General features: G+C 38.3%; 1 protein-coding gene across 1 annotated transcript in view; it reads right to left on the reverse strand.

Annotated features, from left to right (window-relative positions):
• Positions 1-232: 232 nt before the first annotated feature.
• LOC144960269 (uncharacterized) overlaps positions 233-9,616 on the reverse strand; it is a 46,081-nt gene continuing 36,697 nt past the window's right edge. Inside the window, exon 13 of the mRNA XM_078893312.1 lies at positions 233-6,998. Within this exon, the coding sequence (XP_078749438.1) occupies positions 6,851-6,998 (148 nt within the window). The 3' untranslated portion in view covers positions 233-6,850. The remainder of the gene's footprint in view (positions 6,999-9,616) is intronic.

Consider the following 9,616-nt stretch of genomic DNA (forward strand, 5'->3'; position numbering starts at 1 on the left):
ATGGCAGTGATTGGTAAACACAGCAAACCACACATGTTTTACAGTCGATAGTATCTGTTTAACTCACTCAACCCTAACACCGACTATATCCGTAGTTTACCCAGGGTTACTTTTACCCCATGCCTATTTATTACATTTTTATGAGACAAATTATAGGCGTCGTATCAAAGCTAATGTTTTTATTTTTTTCATGTTAATGATAGTTGAATAAAACTATCTAGGCACATGCTCATTTTTAAGAAATTTTATTCCAATTTTGAAATGTAGTAAAAGTCTTCAGGATTGAGTGAGTTAAGTAAAATACCCACAGTTCTACCGCTTGATCAATAAAACCAACACAGAAAACTATGTGTAAACTTAAACGTTTATATTATTATGATCGAGAAAATCGTGTGATAACTAGTCACCCATTTGGCGGTATCAAAAAAAAAAAATAATAAAAAAAACCAAAAACAATGATCAGAGAGAGGTCGATTTCATTCACGTTATTGTTTATAAACAAACAACTATGTTTGTCCGAGCAGGTGTGAAGGCGTGTCACAAATTCCATGTTTTGATTGGTCAAAAATAGACTGGTTAATTAACATAGGGAGATCGTATCAAACATGTGACCCGATACAAATCCATAGTATGAAAGGGTCCGAGGGTCTAGTATGAAAGGGTCCGAGGGTCCATTATGAAAGGGTCCGAAGGTCTAGTATGAAAGGGTCCGAGGGTCTAGTATGAAAGGGTCCGAGGGTCTAGTATGAAAGGGTCCGAGGGTCTAATATGAAAGGGTCCGAGGGTCCAGTATGAAAGGGTCCGAGGGTCTAGTATGAAAGGGTCCGAGGGTCTAGTATGAAAGGGTCCGAGGGTCTAGTATGAAAGGGTCCGAGGGTCTAGTATGAAAGGGTCCGAGGGTCTAGTATGAAAGGGTCCGAGGGTCTAGTATGAAAGGGTCCGAGGGTCTAGTATGAAAGGGTCCGAGGGTCTAGTATGAAAGGGTCCGAGGGTCTAATATGAAAGGGTCCGAGGGTCCATTATGAAAGGGTCCGAGGGTCTAGTATGAAAGGGTCCGAGGGTCTAGTATGAAAGGGTCCGAGGGTCTAGTATGAAAGGGTCCGAGGGTCTAGTATGAAAGGGTCCGAGGGTCTAGTATGAAATGGTCCGAGGGTCTAGTATGAAAGGGTCCGAGGGTCTAGTATGAAAGGGTCCGAGGGTCTAGTAGGAAAGGGTCCGAGGGTCAAGTATGAAAGTTTTTTGTTGCTTTTTTTGTTTTTAAGGGTTTTACAGCGCTTGCAACACATTTAGGTTATATCAGCGCCAGTAAAAAGGAAGAAAATGGGATAGTAAAAAGTTCTAGAATTACAATTAAAGCATCCAAGAAAAAGTAAGACAAAGGGGAACTGGGAACAAATAGGGATCAGATGTAGATTCCAAGAGCATACCATCAATGTACTTAGTTTGAGATCACCTATAAGTCTCATCCGGACACAAGCACAAAATCCAACAAAGAGGAATACACTCAAATGCTTACATTATACATTAAAAATAACAATCATAATAATACATAACAGAGAGATGATTTACAAGGAAAAAATATCATCTCCCAAAATAATAACTATGCATTTGACTGTTTCCATCCCAGCCAGGACTCCGACCAGGGCCAGGACAAAACCAAGTAATCTCATTCCAAGACAAAGACAGAAAGCATGTTGGAAAACAGATATAAGGCGATAGAAGATACAGTATGTACCCCCCTGCCCACTATGGGAGGTCAGGAACCCCACCCAGCTAGTATGAAAGGGTCCGAGGGTCTAGTATGAAAGCGTCCGAGGGTCGAGTATGAAAGGGTCCGAGGGTCTAGTATGAAAGGGTCCGAGGGTCTAGTATGAAAGTGTCCGAGGGTCTGGTATGAAAGGGTCCGAGGGTCTAGTATGAAAGGGTCCGAGGGTCTAGTATGAAAGGGTCCGAGGGGCTAGTATGAAAGGGTCCGAGGGTCTAGTATGAAAGGGTCCGAGTGTCCTCTGGTCTTATAGAAATAAATCTGGTAAAACACGATGTTAAAACAAAGACATAAAAACTAGAAAAATTTTTTTTTTAAATTGAATTTTTATACATTGCGTTATCCACTAAAAGTGATCAAAACGCATTACAAAGGGTCCCAGGCCAACAGCAACACGTAACGTGTAGAACAAGACATGACGCCTGTTAGACGATAATATTAACATTTTTTTTCAGACAGAGAAAACGCTGTTAATGGCCAGGTACTTATTTTACTCCTGAGTAAGGTAAGAGTATGTGAGTAAAGAGTCTTTTCCAAGGACTCAACTATGGGCCGAGCGAGGTTCGAACCCAGGACTTTCCGATCCGATTGCGAGTATCATACTACTAGACCACAAAGCCGCACAAATTAAAATTTAAATTCCACATTTAAAAAAAATAAAATGTGTTTTAAGGTTTTTTTGTACATGGTGAGTTTATAGCTTTAGAATATTTATAGACATTTGACGGCGATTGCAACACTTTAAGGTCATATCAGCGTCTGTAAAATAGATGAAAATGGGATAGTAAAAAGTTCTAGAATTACAATTAAAGAACCCAAGAAAAAGTAAGACAAAGGGGAACTGGTTCAAATAGGGAACAGATGTAGATTCCAAGAGCACACTATCAATGTATTTAGTTTGAGATCACCTAAAAGACTCATCCAGAAACAAGCACAGGTCCCCACTAAGAGGAATACACTCAAATGTTTACAAATCATATGTAATATGTAAAAATAAAAAATAAAAACATAGTACAGTGCATAACAGAAAGATGATTTACAAGTCAAAAGAAGATCATCTCTCAAAACTCTAAATTTGCATTTGACTGTTTTCCTCCCAGCCAGGGTATCTGGCCAGGGCCTGGACAAAACCAAGTAATCTCATTCCAAGACAAAGACAGAAATAAACTCGGAAAACAGATACAAGGGAATAGAAGACACAGAGTGACCTCCTGCCCATCATAGGAGGTCAAAGACCCCATCCAGTCGATGGATTTCATATACAAAACAAAACATGAAAAAATAAATCAATGACTGAATACAAACTGGACACAAGTGGATTTCTGGCTAGTCAAAACTCCAATCTGCCCTACTTTGGAAAAACTCATATTTAAAATTTGGCCAGAAAACTCGTCCTTCAAATATCGATTAATTTAAATGACCTTCATCTTGGGGAAAAAAAATAACAAATTCAAAACTGGGACTTTAAAGGAAGACTTCACGAAGTCTCAGATTTGAGTTTTTTTGTGTTTTTCCAATATGAGGCTCATTCATATCAATCGATATTTGAAGGACGAGTTTTCTGGCCAAATTTTTAAATGATGGGTTTTTTTCCAAAGTAAGTCAGTAATATCATTCCATATAAAATATCAAATATATTGTATAAATAACTATGTACACGACACGAACACATTGGAAACACTGTCGGTGTTTATGGTGTTGTTGTTGTTGTTGGTGTTGTTGTTGTTGTTGTTGTTGTTGTTGTTGTTGTTGGTGTTGTTGTTGTTGTTGGTGTTGTTGTTGTTGTTGGTGTTGTTGTTGTTGTTGGTGTTGTTGTTGGTGTTGTTGTTGTTGTTGGTGTTGTTGTTGTTGGTGTTGTTGCTGTTGTTGTTGTTCCATGGTTGTAAATTAAATGCATTTCACTCTCTATCATTTTTAAAATGATTTATCAAAAACAAGAATTCAAAACAAAGAAAAAAAAATTAAATTTAAAACAAAAACAAGACTTCAAACCAAAATAAAATAAAATATAAGGATCAATACAAAACAGAGAGATGATTTATAAGAATCCCATCTCCCAAGGACTCCAGCAAGGACCAGGACAAAACTATGTAATCTCATTCCAAATACAGACAGAAATCAGACTTATTTGGTTTTTCATTTTTAAGGGTTTTACGGTGCTTGCAACACTTTTGGGTCATATCAACGCCAGTAAAAAGGGAAGGAAATAGGATAGTAAAAACATTCTAGATGTACAATTATAAGGACCTGAGGAAAAACATGAAGACAAAGGGGAAATTGGTTCAAATAGGGAACGGATGTAGATTCCAAGAGCACCCTATCAGTGTACTTAGTTTGAGATCACCTAAAAATCTCACCCAGACACCAGCACAAGAACCAACTAAGAGGAATACACTCAAATGTTTACAAATCATATGATAAAAATGATAAAAATAACATAACCGAGAGATGATTTACAATGAAAAAAAATTCATCTCCATAAACTATAACTATACATTCGACTGTTTCCCTTCCAGCCAAGGACCCTGGACGGGGTCAGGACAAAACTAAGTAATCTCATTCCAAGACAAAGACTGAAAGCAATTTGGAAAAAATATAGGCCAACGTGGGGATAGAAGACACAGTAAGTGCCTGCCTGGCCACTATGGGAGGTCAGGAACCCCACCCAGGGGGATAGAAGACACAGCAAGTACCTCCCTGGCCACTATGGGAGGTCAAAATAAACCCAATCAGAGTCCGTATTAAACCCTCCCACCTCCCTCCCCCCCAAAAAAAACAAGAAAAAAAAACCAACAAAAAAACAAAACAAAACAAAACAAAACCAATTGCCATGAGAAACACGACGACAATGACAAAATCCAAGACAATTTGGAAACTTAATAAATGTTACAGTCAATGACGTCATCAGTCGGATGGTGAAAAGGTTTGAACTGAGATACTGCCAAGTTTAGTTAGAAGGTCAATTTTTATCCAAAATGAGTTCTTGTCATAAATGATTAAATCAACCATTTTTGTAAATCTTCGGGAAATATCAAAGCTTAATTTCACTTCTAAATATTTTTACAGCTAATCAAGTTGAAAAAGTATGAAATTTGAGAAAAGTTGCTGGATACTTTTCCAATACATCTGAACATAACTGCATGAAAAATCACCCGATTTACTTTTAAAAAAAAGATTAAAATGCTCTGGGGAGTATATTCCTTCAGAACATGCAAAAAATAAATAATACTTACTTACTTACTTAATCCTCTTCGGGCCTTGAGGCACATAGGGCATCCACCAGAAATCTCCATTTTTTGCGATCGGCTGCTTTTGCGGTGGCTGTATATTCCAGGACAGGCCTGCTTCCTTTTATTCTTTCTCCATGGTCCTTCGCCAGGTTTCTTTGGGTCTTCCCCGCTTTCCCTTCCCATCTGCTGTCCAGTACAAGGCTGTCTTGGGAAGTGACCCTTTTCTCATTCTGGCCACATGACCCAGCCAACGCCATCTTCTTCTATTTATTTGGCTATCAATGCTAGTGCAGTCAGCTTTCTTTAATAGATCCACTGTTCTTATTTTTGTAGGCCAAATTAAATTATAAATTCTTTTTAAACACTTGTTCTGAAAGGCTTCTAGTTTCTGTATTAAGGAGGATGTCATTTTCCAGCTTTCCCTTCCATAAAGCAGTACACTTAAAACTTAAAACATTATTGATGAAAAAAAAAAAAAAAATGCAATCCAAAATTTTCACCTTCCGACTGATGACGTCATGACCCGACACAAATTGGGGCAATATCCACATTATCCCAATAAATGTTACAAAAACAAACCACCCTTTTTTTTTATCCTCCCTGGGCCAAAAAAAAAAAGAGCTTTTATATAGAGCAATATCCACCAAGCATGCTCAAGGCGCTTTACAAGGGGTACCAGACCAACAGCAACATTTAACATGTAGGGCGAGACATGACGCCTGTTAGGCGACATGCCAATTTTTTTCAGACATTGGAACAAACAGTCTAAAATTATACTGACTGACTTGGTGTCAAAACGTTCACCCGTTTCCAGCCAGGACTAGATTCAGTTATCGTCAACACCCGAGTATTTTCTCACTGACTTGACATGACGGACTAAATTAGCCCCTTAAAAAATAAAAAATGAGCTTTCATATACGGCGATATCCACTAAACGTGCTCAAAGCGCTTTACAAGGGGTCTCTGGCCAACAGCAACATTGAACATGTAGGACAGGACAATATTTTCGGACAGAAACAACGCTGTTAACGGCCAGGTACTCATTTTACACCTGAGTACGGTGATAGAATGTAAGGAAAGACCCTTTTCTAATAACTCAACTATGCACCGAGCGAGGCTCGAACTGAAAGCGAGTGTCATACCAGTCAACGATGCTTCGTCGTTTGACTCGCCATATTGGCCTGTCTTCTCCATCGGCTACATTCTCAGGATCTGAAACACAATAGCGTGTTTTAATTTTTTAAAAGGGGTTTTACGGCAATTGCGACACATTCGGTCGCTTTAGCGCTAGTAAAAAGGACGAAAATGGGATAGTAAAAATATTCTAGATGTATAATTGAAAGGACCTGAGCAAAATTAAGACAAAGGGGAATTGGTTCAAATAGGGAACAGATGCAGATTCCAAGAGCACACTATCAGTGTACTTAGTTTGAGATCACCTAAAAGTCTCACCCAGACACCAGCACATGTCCCCACTAAGAGGAATACAATCAAATGTTTACAAATCAGATGTTAAAAATAAAAAAAAAAATAAAAATAACAGTACAGGAGAGAGAGATGATTTACAAGGAAAAAAATATCATCTCCCAAAACAATAACTATACATTTGACTGTTTCCTTCCCAGATAAGGACTTCGGCCAGGGCCAGGACAAAGAAAGTAATCTCATTCCAAGACAAAGACAGAAAGCAATTAGAAAACACAGATACAGAAGGATAGAAGACACAGTAAGTACCTCCCTGATCACTATGGGAGGTCAGGAACCCCACTATGGGAGGTCATGAACCCCATTATGGGAGGTCAGGAACCCCACCCAGCATACCAAATGTTATCATGGGTTACATGGACTGTGACAATCAAGACCAAAAAGAAGAGAAAAATCCAGGTTTTGGCTGGGCGGGTGATCTGTCCACTAGTTGGAAGCTCTCGGTCACAGTCTTCTTACAGTAGATGAAAAACATTCTCTCCGATTTCGTCAACAGATTGTCCAAGTCAAATTTGATGCTGAAACAACAAATAACAAATTATAAATTATAAAATAAATTTTTTTAGATTGAGCTTTTAAATAGTGCAATATCCACTAAACGTGCTCAAAGCGCTTTACAAAGGGGTCTCAGGCAAACAGCAACACTTAACATGTCAGACGTGACATGAAACCTGTTAGATGATATTGCAATTTTATTTTTTTTTCGGACAGAGTCAACGCAGTTAACGACCAGGTACTCATCTTACACTTGAGTACGGTAGAGAATGTGAATAAAGAGCCTTTTCCAAGGACTCAACTATGCGCTGAGCGAGACTTGAACCCAGGAACTTCTGATCTGAGAATGAGTGTCATACAGACCTGCCACTTCACGAAAAAGGAAATCAGTATGACATTGTAAAAAAATCAGTATCTGGGGAAAAAAAATCAGTATGAGACGTAAAATTATCCAATTATCCCCCCCCCCTTATTTTTCCCCAACACCCAAAATGGCACGCACAACGCCAATCTGGCAATCAGACTACAAACTTATTTAAAGATGGTGGCACTTGGTAACGAGTCAGAAGCCAGGGACCGCGGTGGTTTACCAGTACAGCTCGCTGTCGCTTCACAAAGGAAATGAAAACTAAATAACGCGCCGTGTGTTTTCTATCTGTGTGAGGGCATCACAAAGAGGCTCGCTACGTCATGTGATCTATCGAGGTATCGCAGGACGGGTCAAAGTTCACGAGACTTGAAAATTTTAACGTGCAACGTAAAGCACAAAGTAAACGTAAAAGAGAGGGTGGAGGGCTGCGGGCCCTTGGTCACTTGGGGAAATCGGTACAATCGGCAAGTAAATCGGGAAATCGGTAAATACGAAAAAAAGGTCTTGCAAATCGGTATGATACCGATTAATCGGTATGAACGGCAGGTCTGGTCATACCACTGGACCACATGGCTGCACAAATAAGATCAACAATAGAAAATATTTTTTTTAATAAATAAAAATATCATGAGCATTTCTATATAGTGACCTTAAATGATGATGTCATCATCATCATCATCATTGCCTTTTTCACCCTGGGTCAGGGTATAGGCCACAGACAAACAGTTTCCATCCTTCTCTATCATCATCATCATCATTGCCTTTTTCACCCTTTTTCATCATTTTTCATCATTTGGATTTGCATTTTTTTCTCTTTCATTTTCTGTAAGAATATTCTCCCCAGAGCATTTTAATCTTTATTTGAAGTAAATCGGGTGATTTTTCATGAATTTATGGTCAGATGTATGGGAAAGGTATCCAGCAAATTTTCTGAAATTTCATACTTTTTCAACTTGACAAGATGTAAAAAATATTTACATAATAATATTGACAGTTGAGGTCCACTGATTTTTGTGGCATATTTTTGGGGTTTTTTTTTTTGGGTAATTTTTTCTTTCTTGCTTTGTCTGGCACCTTTTATATACACTTCATACACAATGTATTCCGTTTTTTAATTTCCTAATCCACTCTGACTATTCCCTGCCCATCAATGTTTTGTTTATTCATCTTAAAAACGCCACTACCACATTATGTAATTCATCTGTAGTGTTTCATTCAACCTGTTTTGTTGATAAAAGGGAAATTCGAAACGTTCATTTGATCTGTTTTTGTCATTAAATCGAAGCTTACATTCAATTTCACATTATTATCTAGAATCTAACCGGTTGGCATAGGTAAACAAACCTGTTTTTTTGTTTTTAAGGGTTTTACGGCTCTTGCGACACATTTAGGTCATATCAGCGCCAGTAAAAAGGAAGTAATTGGGATAGTAAAAGGTTCTAGAATTACAATCAAAACACTCAAGAAAAGGTAAGATCCAAGAGCATTCCGCCAATGTACTTAGTTTGAGATCACCTATAAGTCTCATCCGGACACTAGCACAAAATCCAACAAAGAGGAATACACTCAAATGCTTATATTATACATAAAACAAAAATAACAAATATAATAATACATAACAGAGAGATGATTTACAAGGAAAAAAAAATATCATCTCCCAAAACAATAACTATGCATTTGACTGTTTCCCTCCCAGCTAGGACTCCGGTCAGGGCCAGGACAAAACCAAGAAATCTCATTCCAAGACAAAGACAGAAAGCATGTTGGAAAACAGATATAAGGGGATAGAAGACACAGTATGGACCTCCCTGCCCGCTATGGGAGGTCACGATCACACCCAGGTTGACATAGGTAAACAAACCCCGTTGACATAGGTAAACAAACCTGTTGACATAGGTAAACAAACCTGTTGACATAGGTAAACAAACCTGTTGACATAGGTAAATAAACCCTGTTGACATAGGAAACAAACCTGTTGACATAGGTAAACAAACCTGTTGACATATGTAAACAAACATGTTAACATAAGTAAACAAACCCCGTTGACATAGGTACAAACCCTGTTGACATAGGTAAACAAACCTGTTGACATAGGTAAACAAACCTGTTAACATAGGTAAACAAACCCTGTTGACATAGGTAAACAAACCCTGTTGACATAGGTAAACAAACCTGTTGACATAGGTAAACAAACCCTGTTGACATAGGTAAACAAACCCTGTTGACATAGGTAAACAAACCTGTTAACATAGGTAAACAAACCCTGTTGAC

Source organism: Berghia stephanieae, chromosome 15, assembly GCF_034508935.2.
Source record: "Berghia stephanieae isolate SIO BIC M18660-M18661 chromosome 15, UCSD_Bste_1.3, whole genome shotgun sequence".
NCBI classification, from domain to species: Eukaryota; Metazoa; Mollusca; class Gastropoda; order Nudibranchia; family Aeolidiidae; genus Berghia; species Berghia stephanieae.